The sequence below is a fragment of the Myodes glareolus genome, chromosome 4 (assembly GCF_982192425.1).
Source record: "Myodes glareolus chromosome 4, mMyoGla1.1, whole genome shotgun sequence".
In the NCBI taxonomy this organism is placed as follows: Eukaryota; Metazoa; Chordata; class Mammalia; order Rodentia; family Cricetidae; genus Myodes; species Myodes glareolus.
In genome coordinates, this window is record NC_142029.1 from 1,926,223 (window position 1) to 1,951,583 (window position 25,361).

Sequence of the window (25,361 nt, forward strand, 5' to 3'; positions counted from 1 at the left end):
CGCGCATGCGTCGTCCACCGGCTAGGACGCTTCGAGGGCGCGGCCGCGCCACGGCTCGCTTCGCTTCCCGGCTGCCCGGCCTCCAGAGTACGCATGCGCCGCTCGCCGGTCTCGGGGCGGCTGGCTCGCTCAGGGGGAAGGTCAACCTAGCGCTGCGGGAGGCGCGCCCGGGCGAGTTCGGTGGTCGTTCTTCTGCGTCAGGACCATTAATGCGTCATTCCTCCTGGATGGACGGTCTCGGGCGGAGCGCTAGGCGAGCAGTCGGCAGCCAAGGGGGTCTGCGACACATGGCAGAGGTGGGCGTGCTACGGTGGTGGCCACGGGAGTGGGCTGCTCCCTGGACCCTCCAGTCCAGCCCCAGTCTAAGTGGGCACTGCTTCGACCCTAACCTGCATTTTTCCCACCCAGACTCTAGACACATGGGAAGACTAAGAGCCTATGTGTGGGTACTTTAGAATTGGACACACAGGCACCACCATCCGCTCTATCACCACTATGGTCTCTAGAGAGCTGAGAACTTCCTTGAATTCATTCTGAAACGATGGCTGGCTCATAAAAATATTCTCATGAGCCAGGCATGTTGGGACATGCCCTTCATAACATATTTGAGAGTCAGGCAGGTCCTTATCTGTGAGTTGGATGTTGAAGACTAACCTGATCTACCTAGGGAGTTCCAGGCCAACCAGAGCTACACAGTGAGGCCCTATCTTTAAAATAAGTTTAAAGGGGAAGGAAGCCAGAGATGGCTCAGTAGTTACGAGTGCACACTCTCCTTGTGGAGGAGAATGGGTTTGTTTTCCAGCACCCGTGTAGAGCCCCACAACTGCTTGTAACTCCGGTTCCAGGGGATCAAAAGCTTATAATGCACATACAGGCTAGTAGCTGCACACAGACACATAATTTTTAAAAATTAATCTTTCTTTTAAACCTTAATGCAGTCCCTCATACACGGGGTAATTTTTGCTTTTGTTTGTTTGTTTGTTTGTTTGATCAAGGAACATCAGCAGATGTGTGAAGCTGGTAAAGACCAGTGGCCAAGCTCAGAGCAGGGCAATAGAAGTCAGCAGCCAGCAACCAAGCCCAAGGTTGTGTTTCAAAAATAGAATTCAGAACGGTGACACTCTCACTGTGATTAAACAAACAGAGGCATCTCGCGGTTGCATAAGGGATGTTTTCCTTGGCTAGGGGCAGGTCCCTAGGGTCAGGGGAAAGTGATATGGAGCAGCTTCACTCTGCATTCTTGACCAACTGTGTACCGCTAGGGCTGCGGCTCAGCGAACCCTCTGCGCATCAGTCCCTGGGTTCGATTCCCGTTACCCTCCGCTACCCACCCACCCCCTTAAAAAAAAGGGGGGGTTAACTATGCAGTCCGCTCACTTGGTTCAGCCACACCACAGCACACCTGGATGGTACTGACACCTCAGCTGCTCAGTAGCCTGATGTAAGCTGATTGGTTGAATCTTCAAACCGTATTGTGGTAAAGCCACACATAAGTGACCCTTTCCTCATCCCCACAGAACTAACAAATAGCAGGTATGTGAATTTAGGTTTGACCAGAAATGTTCTCTCATATTTTTTTTTAAAAGACAAATGGGTAATGTAAATATCAACCTTTTTATTACCTGCTAGAGGAGTTCCTGCAGAATTATGCAACTGGTTTGATTCTGGAGTGTTAGTACCTGGCTTTAATCTGCCCTTTATGATGGCTACCTTTTGTCTCCTGTACCTTCCCTTTGAAATATATAAATCATATCTGAGTTTCCTAAAGGTTCAAAGCCTATGCAAAACGTGCTCCGGGAAGGACTGGCAAACCCAGCCCTCTCTTAACTGAGAATTTGCTTTTGGCATTGTCTCTTTGGGGAGCTTAGATAAGAGGTTTTGGTGGATGGAGATTGACTGCTAAAGGAATGAACTGTATAACAATACAAACCCTTTGCTAAGCAAAAGAGGTCAGCTCTCCAGAGGCTGATCCCCCTGCAGCTGGAAAAGGGGAAACATCATCCTCAGAGTGCCTCTGTGTCCTCCTCTCCACGGGTACCCGATACAATTATCGGTTTTCATTTCAGCCAACCTGCTTTTGTGATTGTACTAGTCACGCTATGTGCTCACTCGCGGTTAGTGGGTCCTTTCTCTGTTGTTGGGGCTGGGTTACTAGGACTCTGGCCTTCATGAAGCCCACACTATCGTACTGCCGTTTAATTTACCCTCTCATCGCTCCCCGTCGTAGACCATGTTTGCTGCTGTAGAAAAACAAACACTTCGGCTTAGTCATTTGTAACAATCCAGTTTATCTCTCCTGGTGCTGGAGGCGGTGAAGAATGCCATGAGAATGTGTGCACGGTGAAGGTCTTGCTGCGGCTTCATCTCATAGCAGAAGGGCAAGGAGAGAGCAAGCAAGGAGGGGGCCAAACTCCTCTTTTTATAAGAAATCCAAAACCCTACACTTATTCCTGAGATGAAGGCATTAATTGATCCAGGAAGGTAGTGCCTGTGACCCAAACACTTCCAGTACTACTACAGTGGGGTTGAGCTCCCCACGTGAGAAAATACTCTAATAAACCAAGAGTTTACTAGAAACTCTTGGTTGTTGCCAGCAGCTTGTAATGTGTCTGCAGAAACTGACTATCTCTGCCTTGAAGGTTACGTCCAGGCTAGGTAGGGGTCCTCTCCTGTTTAGGCCAGCCTGACTGTCAGGGCTTCTACTGCCCACACAGTTATAGCCTAGTGTTGTTGAGTTCAATAACAAAACTCCAAAGTGAGGCTCCGATTCCTGGACCACTACCAAGAAGTTGGGCTGGCAAGCATCCACCCTTGGAAGTCTTTGTGGACCTCAAGACTGCTCTCGTAAAGTGTGGTTGCTACATCGTGAAGCAAAAGCCACTTCATTGTCTAATGCTGGGTTTTGTGTAGAAACCTTGTTACTGATGAAGAAACTGTACTTGATTGGCTTTTGTAGCCCTGAGCCCAAGCAGGGCTACAAAACCCTGCAGCTCCATTCTGAATGGCGTGCCATCTGTGAGTCCTTGGACGTGTCTTAGGGTTTCTTATCGCTGTGAAGAGACACCAGGACCACAGCAACTCAAGAAAACATTTAACTGGGGCCGGTTTACGGTTCAGAGGTTTTGTCCATTATCATCAGTGGTGGGAACGAAGCATGGCAGCACGCAGGCAGACATGGTGCTGGGGAAGGGGCTGAGAGGTCTAGTCTTGATCCACAGGCAGCAGGAGGTGATCCCTGCCACACTGGGCATAGCTTGAGCACCCTCAAAGCCCACTCCAACAAAGCCACACCTCCTTCTGCTAGGCTTTAAGTCCCAAAGGTCCACCTCCTAAGGTCCCATCTCCCCAAGGGTCTACCTTCTCAAGGGTCTGCCTCCCAGTGTTCCACCTCCCTAAGGCTCCACCTCCTCAACAGTCCACCTCCCTAAGGCTCCACCTCCTCAACAGTCCACCTCCTTAAGGCTCCACCTCCCGCAAGGGCCCACTTCTCTAAAGCTCCACCTCCCCAAGGCTTTGTCTCCTCAAGGCTCCGCCTCCCCAAGAGTCCACTTCTATAAAGCTCTACCCCATAAGGCTCCCCCTCCCAGTTGCAACCATCCTTTAAGAACTGCAGACTAGTGATCAAGCCTTTATTTAGCTCACAGCCCTTTGATGGGAGCATTTAAAATGCAATCCCCAGTACCCAAGTTTACTCAGCTCGAACCCTGATGCCTCACGGTTTAATTTTCCTGAGAAGGAAGCCATAAAATTGTCTGATTTCAAGCTACGATGGCTGTGGTAGTGATGGTGTGGCTGGGAGAAGGAGGAAGAGACTAGAGGACTTGCCGGAGCCGCTAGGGCAGAAATCAACTGGGGGTTCGTGGGGGCGGGTGAGACTGAAAAAAACTTAGATTAAGAGAAATGAAGACTGAAGGTCAACACTAAACAGCCCCGAGTTTATTTCTCAGGCCAAAGGCAGAACAAGGAGCCATACAGTCAGCTGACCATCTCCCTGCACTGTTCTCGGAAGGGAACTCAAGCAGGTGCCTTCTCTTATTCAGCTAAGCAGCTTCTAATCTCTAATGACGAGTGTCTCTGGCTGGCATACACCAGTCCAAATCTTAATAGAAAAACATTCTCCTTCAACTGGGCAAAAACGCTCTTGCTATGGAATAACCAGATGATCCTCGGAGACCTCACAGTTACTGGAAGAAGCAGAGCAGGCAAGCTTGAACTCAGATGACTTCTTTAAGTCAGAAATTACTCCAGATGGAAACCGAGTCACCACACCTGGACGCCCACAAGAGCCTAACCTTGTCCTCTGGCCCCAGAAATTTTGAAGTCCTGTTGATTGACAGAAGGCTTTGAGTCTTCCTTTCCTCTGCGTTATATCCTGTTTGAAGCTATAGAAGAGCCTGGATTTTTATTTTCGGTAAAATCAATGCTTTTACATTTTTTTCCCTACCATATTTAGCTCTGTTATCTTTCATTTTTGTTTCGACTTTTTAATTTCTGGTAAGTCCATGCCGAAATAATGACTATCCTAATAAATCAGAAAAAAAGCAGTGCCCTCCACACGGTGGCATTAAAAACGTCAATTGCTTTTCTGTATTTGCCCTTTTAAGAGCAAAGCTCATCTGTGTAGACGATATGTATGCCACAGAACAATTTTTAGTAGTGACATGTTTACACGGTAGCGAAAGAACATTCATACCTGCAGCTCCCCCTGACGTCAGTGCTGCCAGCTCATCTGCCCCCTCACCATCTCAAAAGCACAGAGTGTAATGTGGGTTAGTGAAAAGCTGTTACGTTCAGTCTGCACTTGTGGTGGGAAACAAGTGAAGGCTGTTGTCTTGACTCCATTACATTTCCCGAGACATAGAAAATAATCTATTGTCAGTGCCGTAAATGCCTGGTTCTAAGTAACTCCGCCAATTGGCTTATTTGGCTTCGGCTCCACAGGGATGCACGTGGAACGCTTGTCACCAGCCATCGACCCCACACTGAAATATCGTCTGCTCCCACAGCTGGAGGTGCTCTATGCTGTGTGAGAACCAGCGTTAGTGGAGATGCGGTCCTGGAGATGCTGTGGGCTATTTGGAGATGCAGGCCTAAGCTGTTTAGTCTACCACTCACACTGTTTGTGTGGCTAGAGTGGTTTTGTTAGTTTTTGTTTTGTTTGTCTCTTTGGGAGCACCAGTTATTAAACAGTGATAGCACGAACTACTTATTGGGCCTTAGAACTTTCAAATCGGAAGCTATGTATGTCGCAGAAATTGTTGATCATTTCAAAGCAGGACTGACTAAAAATTTCCTTCATGGCCTGATTTCTGAAAACCACTGCCTGCTCAATATGGATGTAAAATTACCAAGGCAAAGAACGTAAAGTTTTACAGGGAAACCAAATGGCAGGAACTGTAGGTGCAGCTCAGCTGTGGAGCATTGGCTTAGCATGCCCGCGGCCCCAGGTTACATCCTCAGCACCCCAAAAGGAGGTGGGAGGAACAAACAGCACACAAGCAAACAGAAAACACACAAGAAAGATGGAGGACCAAGCAGACCACCTCTCTATGAAGATGCGGATAAGCATCTTTCCAGACTTAAAAGACATTGAGACTTGATTACAGCACACATTTATGGAAATAATTTGCAAAAGTGAGCCTCAAATAAAACCTTGTTTCCTTTTTAATTGGAGCATAAAGTACAAATCATAATGGCCACCACCCAGGAACACACCCACGTGACCACCATCCAGACTATGGAGCTGGTTTTGAAGGAGAAAAGAGACCTCTGACGGAAAGCACTGGCTTGGCAGTCCAGGCAGGTGTGCAAGCAGGAGGATGGCTCCCAGTGGAAGAACACATCTCTGACCTTCCAACATTGAGGTGTGTGATGTGCCCGGAGCCAGATTTTTTTCAACTTTATTAGATGCTGCAAATCAGTCATAAAGACATCTTTAACTGTGCTGATGAATATACATTTGGTAGCTATATTTAGGACTTTTATTTTAAACATTTTCTTCATTGAAACTGGAAGGTGTTGCTTAGCTACCTTCCCCTTTTCTTAGCGTAGTCTATGATCTCATGTAATTTCTGCTGCTGCAGGTGCTAGGAGCCGGCTGTTGTCAGGAACTTTATATTCAGAAGTATAAACAGGATATGTGTTGCTGTTGCTTTTGTGATATTAACTCCTTAATCTCCTAAGCCTACACGTTGTTTCTTTAGACATGTGCATGCTTTGCCTGGAGGGACGTATATTGAATAAACATGACAATTATGGTGATAATTAACATGTGCACTTATACTAGATTATCATTTCTTATAAAAGTTCATTTTTAGCATAAACCAATTTTGCACAGTAGCATGAAATTATTTCAAAGCGACTTTCCAAAATAATTAAGCTCTCAGTAGTGAACCCATCTGTGATGGTTAGTTTTTAACTCCTTAGTTGACATAATGACAGAGTCTCAGAGAGGCGTCGTATAGCTCAGGATGGCCTGTGGGAAGACCCAGTCTGAAAGTGAGCCATACCATCCCCTGGGGCTGGGTCCTAGGAGGAAGCCAGCTGAGTGCTAAGCGTGCCTGCTTCCTTTTCTCTCTGCTCTTGACTATGGGTGGTGTTTTGAGTTCTAGCTCCTTGACTTGTTCGCTATGATGGATGGAGTATAAACTTGAATCGTGAACCAAAACAAGTCCCTTCCCTTATAAGTTGCTTTTTGCTAAGGTATTTTAACGCTTTATCTTTTAATTATGTGTGCATGTATATCTGTGTAGGCATGTGCATTTGACTGCAGGTGTGCAGTCATTCCTGCGGATGTCAGAAGAGAACACCAGTTCCCCTGAAGCTTTAAAGGTGGTTGTGAGCTGCCCAACACGGGAACTGAGCTCTGGGCCTCTGCAAGAGCAGTGTGTGCCCTTGGCTGCTGAGTTGTGTCTTTAGCTCCTGGGTTATCTTATCACAGCAACAGAAATGAAGTTAGGACACCACCCTAAAGCACAGTTTGAATCCTTGAATCCCTTAGAGCATCGACCTCACAACATCTAGATCTGGGATGGAGGACCGACTGTTAGGGGAACATGAAACATCCTTGGTGACCGCTGCAGTTGCTGTTAGTGCGCTTACCGGCTGTCACTGGGGTTAATCCTCTCGTGTGAAAAATAATTACTTCTACTTCTTTTATAATATTCTGTAAGTACTTGGAAAAAAATTGTGATCCACATACCTTACAGACTACATACATTTTTTTTCATTGATAGGGTTCCAGCTCTAGAAATTAATTTTTGCCTCATTCGTGGTAGTTAATATTTTCATCAAATAAGAAGGAAATCAGTGACTAGAAGCTTCTGTGACTTTCCAACAGTTACACAGAAGTGATAGCAAGAGCTGGGTGGTTTGTACGTCCCTTTGGTTTAACATATCATGTACCCTGGTGTGATGATGGTGGGTCTCCCACATGAGGATGGTGGAGGCTGGAAAGGGCTGTCCCTGCCCTTACCCCGACCCCTTGGCTAAAGCACAGTTCAGGAGCCATTCTCAGATGGATCCGCCTCTGTTTGAGGTAGCAAGGTGGCTACGAACCTCACCATGGAGAGCTAAGCACTGAGCTCCAGCTGGAAGCCTAAGTTTGAGCCACGCTGTAGCAGTCATCCACCGCTTTACCTCGATCATCTCCTCAGTTACGCTGCACCAGTAAATGGGCACCGAGCACTCAGCTGTCAACTAAACCGTGAATCACTCACACCAGGAAAAGTAGATACATGAGGGCCCACCAGGCTTCTCTTTGCCCTGTTGGATTTGTCCCTGACGGGTTGTTTTTTACCAAAACTACAAACTGGAAAAACAACTTAGCCCCTGTCACGGTCAACTTGACTAGATTTAATATCGCCAGCCTCTGGGTATGTCTGGGAGGATGGTTCTAGAGAGGATTAGCTGAAGAGAAAGAATTAGCTGGAGAGAGAGGATTAGCTGAAGAGAGATGACCCATCCTGAAGTGGGCGGTACTGTCCCATCAGTTGGGGGTCCATATTGAACAAAGAAAGCCGGATGAAGGCCAGCATCCCACTCTACGCCCACCTCCTGGTCAGCTAAGATGTGAACAGTTCTTGCTGCCACAACTACAAGCGGCTTCTGTCACTGTGCCTTCCCTATTATGATGGATTGTGCCCTGTTAACAGTCACCCAAAATAAACCTTCCCTCTTAAGTTGATTCTTGTCAGGTCTTTGATTATAGCAATGAGAAAAGTTACTAATACAAATATGTAAAATTTCCATTAAAATCTGACTGTAAAAAAAAGGTTAGGTCCTTAACCATAAATTATTTAGGCAAATGATAAAATATTGGTGAAAAAAGTCAAAGAACCAAAGTAGTGAGTAGCTAGTGTATGTCCAGTGGCTAAGAAGGTCCAAGCTTGTCATCAGAGCAGCCCTGTCACAGACAGAGTGAATAGCATCACAATCATAATACCAGCTGGTCATTTTCTGATAACAGCAAACCAGTTTTAAGATTTATATGAAGAGGCAAAGACCCAGCAGAGTCAATGCAATACTGAAGGAAAGGAACAAAAGAGGGGAGCTGGCACTGCCTGACCTCTGAGGGGGGATAATAGAGCTACACTCACAAGGCAGCGTGGTGTTGGCAAAGGGATAGGCAGGCCAAAGGGAAGAGAAGGAGGTTCAGAAGTAAACTCACAGTCACAGACAATGACATCGAGCAAAGCAGTGGAGCAAAGATGGTGCGGGAATAACTGGATGTGTGTGTGTGTGCTCACATGTGTGTGCACATGTGTGCATGTGTGTGTGTGTGTGACACATAGTATTAACCCTTCACCCTCACAAGAGTGGATTAAAGACTTAGATATGGATATGCAAACTTTAAAACTCTTGAAAGATAAAAGTCTAGATTATCTTGTATATGACACTGACTTTACATATGGTAAAACAAATCAAAACAAAACAATCACAATCCATGAACCAATCCATAAGCTAAACTCGATTCAGCTCTGATACCCTCTGAATGGAGAGTGTGGATGGCGGTGATGGGTGCGGTAAATAAACCATTACATGGCGTATATGCATCACGTCACAGCCTTGTACCTGGAATATGAAGATAATTGTCTGTTAGCTATTTTAAAATGAAAAACACACATCACCACCCCAGGCCAACTCTCCTGAGGTTCTCTCTGATCTCTGCACTGGGCCAGGCTCTACCGTCACGTGTCCCAGCAGCCTGGAGAGATGGGCAGGACGTGGTTCGTGGTTTGTCACTGAGGACTGCATGATCTCTGTTTAGAAAAGGAAGGTCAGGAGGCCTAAAGGTCACCCCAGGTCCCTGAACAGTGGAGTTTGGAGTCAGGTCTCTCATTCCCATCTCATTTAAGGTCATAATCTTGGCGACAGATGGAGAAGCGTTTGATTTATATTAAGACAGGCTTTAGGGGTTAAGAGAATATACATACAAATATTTACAGGATTCTTTGGAATAAGAAACCAAAGTAATTATGTTTTTATGTTAAAATTAATTTCTACCATGAAATCAGAAATTTCTGATTTTCAAAAGATGGTATCAAGAGAAGGAGAAGGCAGACCATAGACTGAATGTTTAAAAAGACACGTCTGAAAATGGACTATTATCCAAGATACAAAGGCATTTCCTAAGAGGCAGCAAGATCGCAAAGGCTATTGCTGCCGCCCTGGAGGACCTAGATTCAATATCCAAACCAATTTGGTCGGAAAAGAAAACCAACTCCTTCAAGTTAACCTCTGTCCTCCCCACATGCCCCATAGCATAAACATGTTAAGACACACACACATACATAGACTTAATAAATGTTAAAAATTTGAGAGAAACTATGTGTATTCAATTTTTTTAAAAAATCTTTTAAGCTATAACAATAAGAAAATGAACAATCCAACTGAAAATGGGCAGAAGGTATCTTACTAGAAAAGATCTCCAGATGGCAAACAATTACAAGACCGAATTGCAAGGGTCTCTGTGCCGTACGGACTGACTGAGACTCCTCAGGAGCTGATTGGTCATGTGGTAGTCGAGTTTTCAGTAAGGATTTCCTCCGCTACGACAGCCAATCCTGGCCAGAATTATTGTTGTTGTTTTTTTTTTCTTTTTTTGGCTAGTAAGATGACTCTCCATGCAATTTTAATAAGCATTTCCTGGTGTCAGAATTTTTCAAGTATTTTATTATTATTACTATTATTATTATTATTATTACTATTACTATTATTATTATTTGAGAAAGGGTTTCTCTGTAGCTTTGGAGCCTGTCCTGGAACTAGCTCTTGTAGACTAGGCTGGCCTCGAACTCGCAGAGACCCACCTGCCTCAGTCTCTCAAGTGCTAGGACCTAAGATGTGTGCTACTACCACCCGGCTCAAGTATTTATTTTTAACAAACTTTATTTTAAAGAACTTGAAAACAGAAAATATCACACACTGAAAATAACCAGACCCGAAGCCTATTCAACTTGATAGCCTTGTGTGTAGTTAGAACAGCTGTTCCAATGCTGTAGAGCTTCTTGTTGGGTTTTATGCTTTCACTATTCAATTTGTGTTTATGCACTTATCCACCACCAAAGATAGAAAATCCATGACAGAGTTAGAACTAGGAAAACAATTAGTTTTGTGTCCTCTTCCCTAAGTCCCGCCCGTCACCTGCATCCAGTCCTTTCTCACCCTGAGACCAGCTTTCCATGTTCTCGTCTGCGGTTGGACTGCACCCACGTGGACATCTGTGGCACTTTATACTTCGTGGCACAGGCTGAGAATGGCATTTGGGTCTTCTTTAAAGATTTGGTAGAGTGTGGCAGTGAATCATTCGGTCATGGTTTTGTTGCTTGGAATACATCTGTTGAAGTTTTTATATCATTTTGCCTTCATTTTAGTAGGACAGATTATCTAAGGCTTTTTCTGTTTTTCTAGATTTTCCAGGTTTTTTAAAAAAAATTCCCAAATGACTTTTAATTTCATTTGAATTTATTGTGATGCCTCTTTATTCATGTTTAATTTTTTTCAATTGGATCTTTTTCTTTTCTCATTCTTGGGGTTTCTTTTTGCTAAGAATTTTTCATTCTTTTTTTTTTTTCAAAGAAGCAGCTTTTTGTTTAATCTTTTATTTTATTCTTGACTCTAGTTTGCTAATACCTTTATTATTTCTTCCTGTCTACTGTTTGGAGGTTTGACTGGTTCTTGTGTTCTTAAGACCTTGAACCATATCATTCAGTTACGTATTTGACATGGATTCCTAGGTTTAGATTCGCGATCATGTCCCAGAGTCCCTGGAATTGTGGCCGTGCTGGTGTTTGCTGTTGCTGCTTGTTTTTCCCTTGACCTTGTTCTTCAGTCCTGGTATTCTTCCTTCCGTTTATCTAATGATGATTCCCCCCATTTCTTAGAAAGTTTCACTGAATTTTTATCCCAAGCATCAGTACTTTTTTCACCTTCAAAATTTTAATGTCCTTACTGACTTTCTTATTCACATTGTGGGCCTTCTTCTTCATGTCCTGAACTGATTTACTTACCTCATTTGTGTTCTTATTTGTATCCTCTTTGAAGACATTGATAGTTTTACAAGTAAAATTTTAAATCCCTCATCTGATATCTCACTCACTTCAGTATCTTCTCTCTCTTTCTCTCTCTCTTTAAAAAAAAATAAGATGGAGTAAAAAAAAATACTACTAAAAATATAATAAAAAGAAAAGGGATAATCAAGTTATAAAGGCATTACCCGAAAAGAAGAAAATAATTCCCCCATAATGATGAAATACACAACCTTAGGTAAATGTGAGAGTGGAGATAAATAATAAAAACATGAAAACTTCAAAGAATAAGATAAGGTCAAAATACCACTAGCAGTATAGTTAGAGGAAGAAAGAGGAAGGAAGGAGGGAGGGAGGGAGGGGAGGAAAGGAGAAGGGAAGGAGAGAAGGAAGGAAAGGGAAGCACAGTGTGGAAAAATAAAGACGCTGTTCCGAAGAAGCCTTTTTCCTAATCCTCCAAAGCTGGAGCTGGGGGCGCATGAGATGGCCCGGCTGATAAAGGTGCTTGTTGCACACACCTGAGGATCTGAGACCCATGGTAGAAGGAGAAAACTGACTCCTAAAAATTGGCCCCTGACCTCCACATTCATGTGAGCCATGGCATGCACATGACCACATTCTGATACAACATACACACACACACCACCACCAACACCAACACCACCAACAACAACAAATAATAATAATGAATTGATGAAATTTGTTTTTTTGAAAATAATAACACAGTTAGACCCTGTTATGTGGATGTGTGTGGAACCTCATTTGAAGCTGTAGACTTGTCTGTCCTACGGTCTGTGCTGCCGCTGAGCCTGGACTGGAAGAACGCTGATGTCCTCCTAAGCTGCCTTCATTTTAGTAGCTTCTCGCCTTTGAGTACCAAGGGCCATTGCTGACCAATCTTAGCTTTGCAGTCTGTAGCCTGGGCAGAGTCCCCCACCCTCCCAGGATCCCCACATTTGTAAACTCTATATTCTAGCTGGGGCGGGGGGTGCTGGTTCTAGTAGGAGAAACAACCACAGAGTTGAGATCTGTCTGAACTTGATAAACATTAAACACCATGCTGGGGCACGCAGCTGTGCACACCAAAAGTCCTCTGGGACGAGGGAGCTTTCAGTCTCTGCATCCGTGGGCCTCATGACAGGCAACTCCAGAGTCAGTCCAGCTGCTGACCTTAGGCTCACACTATCAAAGTCCAAAGTTACTCTCAAGTGAGGAAACCAGCCCCAAGCCACTGCCTGAGCAGAGCCTGCTGCCACCAGCACTCTTAGATTTCTCAGTGGGACACCCTCCTCCTGGGATTGTCTCTCACTGTGAGATTGTGTGAAGATTACCTCTGGCACCTGGCACTTGTGACTATACCTGTTCTTAAGCCTTCAGGGTAAATAGGTTTTAAACAAAAGATTCCCACTCGAGATGGCATCACTACACTGCCCTATGAGTCATGGGTTGTAGCAAAATAGAACTCTTCCCTCCTGGTGACCCATCCCACCTAAAGAGCCATTGCTTCACCAAAACCCGCAACCAGATTTGAGGTTTAAGAAGCTATGGGAAGAACTTCCAGCATCTTTTTACCCAAGCTGTCTGGCTTAGCTTTTTTGGGGGGGGGGGGTGGGGAGCCGAGACAGGGTTTCCCTGTGTATCTCTGGTTGTCCTGGAACTCACTCTGTAGTCCAGGCTGGCTTTGAATTTACAGAGATCCACCTACCTCTGCCTCCTGAGTGCTGGGATTAAAGATGTGAGCCACCACCACCCAGCCCTGGCTTAGCTTTGAATGAGGCTTCTGCTACCATCTGCCCACTAGGGAGCCAAGCAATTATAGCTGTGTGCAGCTTACTTCTTTTCCCCACGTTGTTCTGTTTCCTCCACCCTCTGATTTATTATGCCCCTGGCAGTCGTATGATGCTTTTGCTGTCAGAGATTTGGTATCCTGGCTCACACTTCACTGCCGTCTAGAGACAGCTTTGACCTCTTCGTGTTAAAAACAGAAGCCACAGTCGAAATCTTTTTTTAAAAAGTTTTTAATGTGTGTTTATTTTGTATTTTATGCCTGCATTGCCAGCTGAGGCTTGAAGAGGGTGACAGATCCTGTGGAACTAGAGTTATGGATGGCAATGAGCTACCATGTGGGTTCTGGGAACCCAACTCTGGTCCTCTGCAAGAGCTGAAAGTATTCTTAACCACTGAACTCTCTCTCTCTCCAGCCCCCAGAAGAATTTAAAACAAAACAGGGTCTCACTGTAAGCCTGACTTGCCTGGAATTTCCTGTGTAGATCAGGCTGGCTTCAAGCTCACAGAGATCCACATGACTCTGCCTCTGCCGCGTTGGGATTAAAGGCGTGGTCCCCACACCCAGCTTTACATCTTTATTGCTTGCTGCTGCGCTGCAAGTGTGTGAGTTTATTTATTAGAGGCTGGCCTGAGGAGAACGAGGTGCCTTCTCAGTTTCCAATCAACATCCCATGTTCTGTATGATTCTGTAGATCAAATAAATGTACAAGACCAGAGTGAATCTTGAGGTGGCATATTGTCTTCAACTAAGACATGCTGGAGAAGCTTATCAGCCACTCCAGACCTTCCCCTATGCCTCTGGTATCTACACAAGTGTGGGGACGAGTTGTGTGGGAACTTCCTGTCTGTGCCTGCCCACCTGCGTGGGTTTAGAGTCAGCTAGGGTCTTTCCTGGGTCTGCCTGTGAGGGTCTTTTCAGAGGGGTTTAACCAAAGAGGAAAGGCCTGCCCTGAGTGTGAGCAGCACTATTTCAAGGACCTGTGAGGAGGGGAGGAAAAGGGGCAAAAGATGTGGTGTGGTGGTGTACACCTGTAATTCTAGCTCTCAGGAGGTGGTGTGGTGTGGTGTGGTGTGCACCTGTAATTCTAGCTCTCAGGAGGTGGTGTGGTGTGCAGCTGTGATTCTAGCTCTCAGGAGGTGGTGCGGCGTGTACCTGTGATTCTAGCTCTCAGAATGTGGTGTGGTGTGCAGCTGTGATTCTAGCTCTCAGAATGTGGTGTGGTGTGCACCTGTGATCCTAGCTCTCAGGAGGTGGTGTGGTGTGCACCTGTGATTCTAGCTCTCAGGAGGTGGTGTGGTGTGCACCTGTGATTCTAGCTCTCAGGAGGTGGTGTGGTGTGCACCTGTGATTCTAGCTCTCGGGATGTGGTGTGGTGTGCACCTGTGATTCTAGCTCTCGGGAGGTGGTGTGGTGTGCACCTGTGATTCTAGCTCTCGGGATGTGGTGTGGTGTGCAGCTGTGATTCTAGCTCTCAGGAGGTGGTGTGGTGTGCACCTGTGATTCTAGCTCTCAGGAGGTGATGTGGTGTGCACCTGTGATTCTAGCTCTCAGGAGGTGGTGTGGTGTGGTGTGCAGCTGTGATTCTAGCTCTCAGGAGGTGGTGTGGTGTGCACCTGTGATTCTAGCTCTCGGGATGTGGTGTGGTGGTGTGCAGCTGTGATTCTAGCTCTCAGGAGGTGGTGTGGTGTGCAGCTGTGATTCTAGCTCTCAGGAGGTGGTGTGGTGTGCACCTGTGATTCTAGCTCTCAGGAGGTGATGTGGTGTGCACCTGTGATTCTAGCTCTCAGGAGGTGGTGTGGTGTGGTGTGCAGCTGTGATTCTAGCTCTCAGGAGGTGGTGTGGTGTGCAGCTGTGATTCTAGCTCTCAGGAGGTGATGTGGTGTGCACCTGTGATTCTAGCTCTCAGGAGGTGGTGTGGTGTGGTGTGCAGCTGTGATTCTAGCTCTCAGGAGGTGGTGTGGTGTGCACCTGTGATTCTAGCTCTCAGGAGGTGGTGTGGTGTGCAGCTGTGATTCTAGCTCTCAGGATGTGGTGTGGTGTGCAGCTGTGATTCTAGCTCTCAGGAGGTGGTGTGGTGATGTGCACCTGTGATCCTAGCTCTCAGGAGGTGGTGTGGTGTGGTGTGCAGCTGTGATTCTAGCTCTCAGGAGGTGGTGTGGTGTGGTGTGCAGCTGTGATTCTAGTTCTCAGAATGTGGTGTGGTGTGGTGTGCACCTGTGATTCTAGCTCTCGGGAGGTGGTGTGGTGTGCAGCTGTGATTCTAGCTCTCAGGAGGCACAAGTACATGGGTTTCTCTGAGTTAAGGCCAGCCTAGTCTACACAGGAAGTTCTAGACCAGCCAGAGCTGCATGAAACCCCACATGTGTGAATGTATGTGTGTTTGTGTTATTGTATGCATACACACATAAAGTAAATAAAGCATAAAATGAATCTTTTTGAAAAGGCGACTTCTTGACTCTTTCTGCCCTTCTGCTACGTAAGTATGGAAGGAGCCGTGTTGAAGGCAGAGGGCAGCTTTTGCAGGCAAATGAATCTGCTCCTTCCTTGACCGCTGTTGTTTGTAAGTTACTTAGGTGAATATACTTTGTTACAACAGCAAGAATGGGACAAGATAGATATATGGGGCTATAAATTGATTGTATAATTTATACAATTATAATAATATATAATTTATAATAAATTATAAATCAAACACATGCTGTCTTCTTTCTCTTCTCTACTGTCTTAATAGTGTATTTTAATTATTCAGGTTTTGTTGTTAAAAACAATTGAAAAGAGACTACTCATTGCTTTAGATAAAATATATAAACTACTGTACACATGTTAACTCCAGCAATCAGAAGGCTGAGGCAGAAGGATTGCAAGTTTGAGGCCAGCCTGGGGCACAAAGCTAGGTTAGCCTGATATATAGCAAGGTCCTGTCTCAAAAAAAACAGCAGAAAGGGTTGGAGAGCTGGCTCTGCAATTGAGAGCATGTATTACTCTTCTAGAGGACTGTGTTAAAGTCCTAGCACCCACGTCAGTAGATCACAACTGCCTGCAAGGTCCAGGGGATCTGACTTTCTAACCTCTACAAGCACACACACTCCCTTGCACATACCCACATACCGATATACACTCATGCATGTACTTAAAAATCAATCTATAATAGCAACAGCAACAAAAACAAGCCAGGTGTCCTGGTACACACCTGTCATCCCAGCAACCGGGAGGCTGGGGAGGAGACTGGCAATGAGATGGCAAATCTGAGGTCAGGAAGAAAAATCAGAACAACCTTCAACTCTCACCACCGCAGATATATTCAATTTGTGTGTGTGTGTGTGTGTGTGTGTGTGTGTGTGTGTGTGTGTGCCCGCACACATATGCAAACTGAATTTTACAAAGAATCAGGTCACATATACATAATTTTAGCTGTCTCAACAGCTTGGAGAACAGTGATGCAGGTTTAGCCGGCTCAGCTCTCAGACACAGACGCTGCTTAACACTCACACCACGGTTCTTTCTCCTGCCACTTTCTGGAGCCATCTCTACAGTTTAGCTCTTAAGAGAAGAGGGAGAAATGGAGGGACATTCAGTGCTCCCTTTTGAATGATTGTCAATCTTTGAAATACAGCTTGAATTCTGAAGCCAAAGTCTGCATGTTGGTGAGCATACAAATCAGGGTTTGAATTAAAGTTCCTAATTGTGTGATGGAAATATGCTATTATTTCAAATGGGAGCCTTCCTTAGCATGTAAATTACTTACACCCACATTCATCTCCCTTCTGTCTTCTGTGATACTGGTGCCTAAACAAATTCCTATCCAGCATTGCAAGCATGGCACAGTGTGGTCATGCCCATCCATCATCCTAGCCCTCAAGATGTGGAGGCAGAGGGGGGAGGGAATTCAAGGTCATCTTACACTACAGTGAGTTTCAGGACAGCCGGGACCATGTGAGACCTTGTCTGAACAAAAAGTAGCCAACACTATAATCGCATACAGTTGTGGAATGAAGACCCCCCCAACCTTGGGCAATGGAAACCTAACACCTGACTAGTAGGTCTCAAACCTGGGACAAATGACTGAAGTGTCTGCTTAGCATGTCAAAGCAGACATGGCTGCCAGGGTCTCCCAGCATCCCTCAGTCTCTACCTGTTACAGGGTCCTCCTGGATGGCATACTCTATCACCTGCCCAAAGCATCTCCATCCCAGGTATGGTAATTTGAATGGAATTGGTCCCCATAATCTCATAAGGAGTAGCACTGTTAGGAGGTGTGGCTTTGTTAGAGTGGGTGTGGTCTTGTTGGAGGAAGTCTTATTGTGGGGGCGGGCTTTGAGGTATCCCATGCTCAGGATAGCACTCAGTGTCTCAGTTGATTCCTGTTGCCTACAAGATGTAGGACCCTTGACTTCTCCTCCAGCACCACATCTGCCTGCATGCCGCCGTTCTCCTTGCCATGATGATAATGGACTAATCCCCTGAAACTGTAAACTGTCCCCTCAATTAAATGTTCTCTCTATAAGAGTTGCTATGGTCATGATGTCTCTTCACAGCAATAGAAACCCCAACTAAGACACCAGGTATTAGACTGAACTTTTCCTTCCCCCAGATGCCCTTTCCTATATAATCCAACAACCATTTTGGTTACCTGGACCTTTTGTCTACCCTGTAACTTCCTGGCCTCTTGGTCTGGCTCATCCCTCCCCCTCCCCTCTCCTCATATGACCCAGTTCGGTTTGGTTATGTCTGCTCTGAACTCTCCCAGATGACTCTGCCTCTGGCTATGGTCTCCCTTTTAGCTACAATAAACCTCCCCCCTCCACCATCTCTAGGAACCAATCATGTCCTTTCCATTTATTTGTTTGTTTGTTTGTTTTTCATTCGTCTGGTGCTGAAACCTGGCACTAGTCATGTCCCATGTTTGTAGCTTTTGGACTGTGACTCAGTTAAAACTGTTAGGGAAAAAATATTCAGGATAGGAGCTAAAGCTGGCTACAGCAGAGGACAGAGCTGGTATGCAGGGAGTAGCTGAAATCCATAAGGAGATTGACACTGTTAGGGGCTTCCAATATTTTCAATAGGGAATATAAAAGGTACCTTGGAGGCAGGCTAGCTCTCCTGGAAGCTGTGCCTCACCTTCTCAGATGGACTGTATCCCCAGACTCCACGCCAAAATAAACCCACCCTCCCATTAGCTAATCCTAGGTAGGTTCTTGATCACAACAGAAAGAAAAGTAACTAATAGATTTAGTTTCCAGGTGTGTTGTTACAAAGTAGCCAGGTTCCTCGACTCATTGAAACGTGTTGTTACAAAGTTGCTGCCTTTTTGTTGCTTCCACTTATTACCCTTCTCTCTATCTACGTTCCCTAGATGCTGAGAAAGGCTAACACAAGGCTTCCCCACTTCTAGAACTGTAGACCAAAATGAATCTCTTTCTTTCCTAACTTGTCCAGCCTCATTTTGTGTAGCATGAAGGTGGGCTTGTTGGGGTATCTGTTACCCCACAACCAGCAAGTCCCAGAGAAAATCAATCACACAGAGATCTCTATAAGTTATAAAGCTGATTGGCCCATTAGGTCAGGCTACTTATTAGTTCTTATGACTTATTTTAACCCATTATTCTGATCTATGTTAGCCATATGGCTTGGTACCTTTTTCAGCTGTCAGCTCACATGTTGCTCCTTTGGTGGTTTCGTCCCACCTGGCTCCCACACAGCTAACTTAGCCCCAGAAATAACAACACACAAATTGTATTCATTTAAACACTGCCTGGCCCATTATCTCTAGAGAGTTAGTTACTGGCTAACTCTCACATCTTGATTAACCCATTTCTAGTAATCTGTGTAGCACCACGAGATGGTAGCTTACCAGGAAAGATTCAGCATGTCTGACCTGGTGGCTGGCTCCATGGTGTCTTTGGTGGTCTGGGCAGGAATGGCAGAGGAAGCTTACTGCCTCCCAGAATTCTCCTGTTCTCATTACATCACCTCTACTTCCTGTCTGGTATTCCCACCTATACTTCCCGCCTGGCCAATCAGCGTTTTATTAAAATACATGCTTGATAGAATACAGATAATTCTCCCGCACCAATTTTGTTGTAACAATGAAGGCTGAGCTAAGGCAATATTTGAACAGTCTTTCACATGTTTTGCAGGCCTTTCAAATGATTTTTAATATGGAAATTATGGGCATAATTTATAACCAGGTTTACTGATATTCTTTGTAACACTTTTTTTTCTGTAGTGATTTGTTTAGAAAAGCCTTTGATGCTAGATAATATAAATATTCAACTGTTCCTTCTTTCTAGGAGCTATGGTAAATTCCCAAATCCCTTCTAATCTTTATGGAATTATAATTTATAAACTACAAAATCTCCCCATAATGTACTATACACAGTGGTTTTGATTACCCATGGAGTTACACAAATGTCAACTTCACCTCATTTTTAGATTTGTGTGTATTACTGCTGCTGGTGATCCAACCCTAGGTTATATGTATATATTTTTTCTGGGCCCTAGAACAGTGATTCTCAAATGACCTTTTCACAGGGGTCACCTAAGACCATTGGAAATACACAAATATTTACATTATGATTCATAACAGTAATAAAATTAGTTATGAAGCAGGAACAAAAATAATTTTATGGTTGGGGGGTCACCACAACATGAGGAGCTGTATTAAAAGGTTGCAGCATTTGGGAGGTTGAGAACCACTGCCCTAGAATACTTTTGTTCTGCTGCTGCAATAAAAACAAAGCAAATCCAGCAGCTTATTTGACTTATACTTCCAGGTCACAGTCCAGCATTGAAGCAAGTCAAGGCAGGAACCTGAAATCAGGTGTGCTTGCTATTGCACACAGCAGTGTCGCTGACCGGGAAACGCACTCACAGACAAAGGAGCACAGAAAAGGAAGCCATAGAGGAATGTTCTGTGCAGCTTCCTATGCAGCCCAGGACCACCTGGCCAGGGAATGGTGCTGCCCACAGAGGACCAGATCCTCTTACATTAACAATCAAGACAATGGCCTCACAGACATACCCACAGACCAGCCTGAGTAAGTTTTTCAGGTGCTTCTAAGCTGTGTCAATAACAATTTCATCACCACAAATGATACATTTAAATCTTTGGTTCATTTTCGATTTTGTATTTAGGATGTTTGAAAGTGGTTCATTTCCATCCTTTTGCTTACAGATATCTATTGTTTGAATATCACTTGTTGAAATGCCCACTTTCCTTTATTAGATTGTGTGGGCATTCTTGTTGACAGCCAGATGCTGCCAAGCTCACAGGATTCCTCAGGAGCCTCACTTCTATGTCCCTGCTCTCTATGTCTCCCTGTAGGCCACTGTTTGCTACTTAAAAGTTAGAAACCAGGAGCTGCGAACCATCTACCTTTGGCTTTCTTTTGAAATATGGTTGGCTGTTGTGTCCTGGTGAAGAGGCAGAGATAAGGACATCTTTGTCTTGTTGATGAGAGTGTAAACTAGTCCAGCCATTATGAAAAACAACTCAAAGAGCTTATAAAATTTGTTATGAAATGTCAGTTTAAGATGCGTTAGGTCTGTTTATGCTGTGGGGAATTTTTTAATGATGCAAAGATGTGTTGAATTCTTTTATGTTGCATTTGTTTAACTCTATAAAGCTGTGTTACTTTGCCGGCCTAAAACACCTGATTGGTCTAGTAAAGAGCTGAACAGCCAATAGGTAGGTGGGAGAGAAAGTAGGTGAAGCTGGCAAACAAAGAGAATAAATAGAAGGAGAAGAGAAGAAGATCAAGGAGTGAGAAGGAGAGGATGACATCAGGGGTCAACCACACGGACACACGACCAGCCATGGAGTAAGAAGGAAAGATATATATATATATATATATATATATATAAACATTAAAAGCCCAGAGGAAAAAAATGTAGTTGAAGAGAATAAGTTTCGGTATATTTATATGGGAGCTGGGTGGCAGTCCCCCAAAGAGAGAAACTAAACAAAAAACAAACTACAAGAATTACCATGAGATTCAGTTCTACCAGTGGGAATATATCACTTATCAAACATATCTGTGCAGTACATGTTTATTACAGCACTAACACACAGCCGATACACAGCGTCAGCCTATATGCCTACCAGTGTACATACAGCTGAAGTGTGGTAATGCACACATGAAATACCATTCATCTGAAGAAGAAGAATGAAATCCTGTCAGCAGCACTCACTTAGATGGAGCAAAAGGTTCCATGAAACAAGCAAGCCCCAGAATGGTAAGTACCACATCTCGCTCACTTGTGCATAGTGTTAATCCAAGAATGGAATGGAACAGTGATGACCGGCCCCTGGAAGGGCAGTGAGGAGCAGAGGAGGCTCAGTAAGGGGTTCTAAGACCTTGAGGTGAAGAATGACTTTTGGTTTTTCTGAAGCACAGCAGAGTAACATCAGTTCAAACCCTCTGTGATATCTTCAGAGTGACAGGGAAATGTACAAAATTTCTGACACAGAACAACATATGTCTAAAAGGGTAGAAGGGCTTGTTCCCTAGGGTTAACAATTACACACTGTGTGCAGGTATCAGATCACCAAACCTGTAGACAAAAGTCTCTGTCCCATCCAGTCCAGCCATTCAGCCCCAAAGAAGCACACAGAGGCTTATATTAATTATAAGCTGTTTGGCCTATTAGCTCAGGCTTATTATTAACTCGCTTTTACGACTTAACTCATAATTCTTGTCTATGTTTAGCCATGTAGTTTGGTACTGTTTCTCATTGAGACATTCTCACCTTGCTTCCTCTGCATCAGAGTGGTGACTACATCTCTGCCTTTCCTCTTCCCAGAATTCTCTAGTCTTGTCACCCTACCTATACTTCCTGCCTGGCTACTGGCCAATCAGGGTTTTATCAGTGACAGATCTTCACAGTGTACAAGAGCATTATCCCACAGCATTTCCCCTTTTTTCTTTTCAAAATAATACTCTGAATCTAATCGTCTTTTGTTTAGCTTTTTTCCTGGCTATTATCCATAACAACTTATAAACAACACACTAAACAAAGATAAGCATCTATAATCCATTTTTTGGGGAATATGGGTATAGTTTTCTAGGCTACTTCCTGCTGATTGGGGGTGCTGGTAGTCTTATGAGGACCCAAAGAAGATGTAAGGTTTTGGTCAAATCCTGAGTGGAATATTCTGTGAGGTTGAATCATCTCAGCCAGCAACCTTGAAGGTGCTCTGGATGCAGAACTCAGAAGAAATCACAACAGAAATACTCTGAAAATATTGGATCATCTGGGCCATCTGCTCCTATCAGAGATTTTGCAGTTGGTCTTCCTTGATCAAACCTGATTTTCTTAACCCAGAATAAATCCACAGCCTCTCATTTCCTGTGGAAACAAAAGCAAACCCTCTTCTCTAAAGTAACGTATATTTTGACTTAAATTTTTGAAGTCAAGGCATTTTCAAAATATATATGTTAGATTAAGCCAGCAGCATTTAAAATCGAATGTCTTTTAGCAGTTATTGCTCCTTTTTCAACAGTCAAAAAATTCAAAGACCACACAATAACATACAATATCCAGATTCTCTGTGTATTTTCCATCTTTAGGTGACTTTTTTTTAACTTTATTTTATTTTTAGTTTTTAATTTTTGGTTTTTTGAGACAAGGTTTCTCTGTGTATTTTTGGCTGTCCTGAAAATCACTCTGTAGACCAGGCTGGCCTCCAACTCACAGAGATTCTCCTGCCTCTGCCTCCCAAGTGCTGGGATTAAAGGCGTGTACCACCACACCCGACTACTCTATTTCTTTTTTTATTTTTAAGGGGATTTTTTTCTATTATTTTTATTTTTTATCCCAAGTATACACATATTTTTAAACATACTGTAAACTGATTAGAGGTTTTTTTCATCTTAATCTTTCTTTTCTGTATATCTCTATTTTTTTCTTTAATATACTAAGCAATATGGCTAGGATTAAAGCTGCAGCTTTGATGGCTGGATCTACCCCATTCCTTAATTTTTTGAGAGTCTAGCTTCATGGAAAAGGTACTGGCAGGGACAACATTTGGTCCATGCCACCACTAAGAAGCCTGATGCCGGCTGCCCATAAACACCATTTAACTTTCTGGTGGCAGAGCCTCTTAAAAGAGCTGAGAGGTTTCTGCCACCAACACAGAGTCAGGAAGTCTCTCTTAAAGGGGCCGCACCTCTGCTTGCTGCCAGTAAAGAGAGCCTACCAGAGAAAAGACGGTTACCAAGAAGCCAGCTGCGCTCGACTCTGTTCTTGTCTGTCTAAAAGTCTTTTTTTTTTTTTTTTTAAGCTTCCTCAGGTTTTATGTGGAAATCCTTGCCAACTGTTTGAGCAGCATTTATACCTCATACAGATGTAAATTCAGGCTCAGTAAGAAAGGAAGTTGAGCCCGAGCCCGGTGGTGGAGACGCATGAGCCAGGTGTTGATGGTACACGCTTTTAATCCCGGCACTCAAGAGGTAGAGACAGGTGAATCTCTGTGAGTTTGAGGCCAGTGAGTCTATAGAGTCTATATAGTCTATAGAGTAAGTTCCAAGACAGGCTCCAAAGCTACAGAGAAACCCTGTCTTGAAAAACAAACAAACAAACAAACGAAAAAGGGGGTTGCCTCTCCAAGGTCCCCCTCTCCCATTTTTCATATGAGTCTTTCAATCTGTTTCTCAGTTTCTATAAAACAGGTGACTGGGGTTCGACAGATAGTGCATCAATCTATAGATCAATTTGAAGTTATTAACATCTTGGCATTGCTAAGTTTCCCGACTCATGGAAGTGGGGTATCCTTTCTTTAACCAAGACCTTCCTTAAAAGGAACACTGTCTAAAGCAGTTCACCTTCCCCATTTATCCCCCTTTCCAGTTCCCTCTCAGCCCCCAAGGAGCCAATGAGAAAGGCAGGAAGTGACTGGTCAGGTAGGACACTGGGTTTGGGGGGGCTTACTGCACAAAAGCAGGGGTGCAGGATGGAGTGTCCTGGGTGTTACTGAGTGCCTGGCAGGAGGCTCTCATAGAATGGCTGGAAGGGAGATTAGAACTTTTGTAATGGTTTCGTGTGTGCAACTCAGCGGGCCAAGACATCCACAAACCTGCTTGCTGATAGTGATGCTTTCCTCCTGTGAATTTCAGCATCGCTGAAACCTACACCTGGTGCGACCCTGCACCCCTCTGTATTTAATGATACAGGCAGAAGAAACCTCTTGTCCTAGATATTTTACACACATCTTTTACAAGATCGACTCTATTGCATGTGCCACACAAACCCTGTTCCCTTCAGAGTGGTGCTGGCTGTGCACAAGCTGCAGTACTCTTCTTAGAGGAAGCATGCTGTATGATGTCATCTCCTGATGCTGTGGACTTTGCATGATGAACCGGTTGGTTTTGTGTGTCAACACAAGGTAGAGTCATCAGATGAGGAAATGCCTCGATAAGGTCCAGCTGTAAGGCATTTTATCAATAGTGATCAATGGGGGAGGGTCCAGCCCGTGGTAAGTGGTGCCATCCTTGGGCTGCTGGTCCTGGGTTCTATAAGGTGAGCTGAGCAAGCCAGGAGAAGCAAACCAGTAAGAGCTCCCCTCCCTGGCCTCAGCATCATCTTCTGCCTCCAGGACCCTACCCTGTTTAAGTTCCTGTCCTGACTTCCTTCAGTGATGAGCAGCAATGCTGAAGTGTAAGCCATTAGGTTTATTACAACCCTTTCCTCCCCAACTTTGCTTTCTGGTCATGGTGTTTCATCTCAGCAATAGAAACCAAGTTAAGACACAGGAACCTGCATGCCAGCATGCCAAATTAATAACTCCGTTTTAGGTTTCTTGTGGACAGTATTAAAGCCTGTCACTTTATGGACATTTATTATTTGTAGGCTCAGGTTGGGCACAAAGAATGAACTCATTTGAAAGACATCATGAATCATCACTTCACCCTAAATTTCCTCTGATTTCTCGTCCGTCATGTCTAGTATCACTGTCCTCCCCAAAGTGCAATCACTGGGAAACAGACAATAATAGAAGAACTCGTGCTTGATGGCCCATCAAGGACAGACAAGAGTGTGAGGCACAC

General features: G+C 44.5%; 1 protein-coding gene across 1 annotated transcript in view; it reads left to right on the forward strand.

Annotated features, from left to right (window-relative positions):
- The first annotated feature begins 5 nt into the window (after positions 1-5).
- The window catches only part of LOC146894540 (uncharacterized), a 35,537-nt gene continuing 10,181 nt past the window's right edge, over positions 6-25,361 (forward strand). The window contains exon 1 of the mRNA XM_085689971.2: positions 6-296. Coding sequence (XP_085546097.2) covers positions 6-296 — 291 coding nt within the window. The remainder of the gene's footprint in view (positions 297-25,361) is intronic.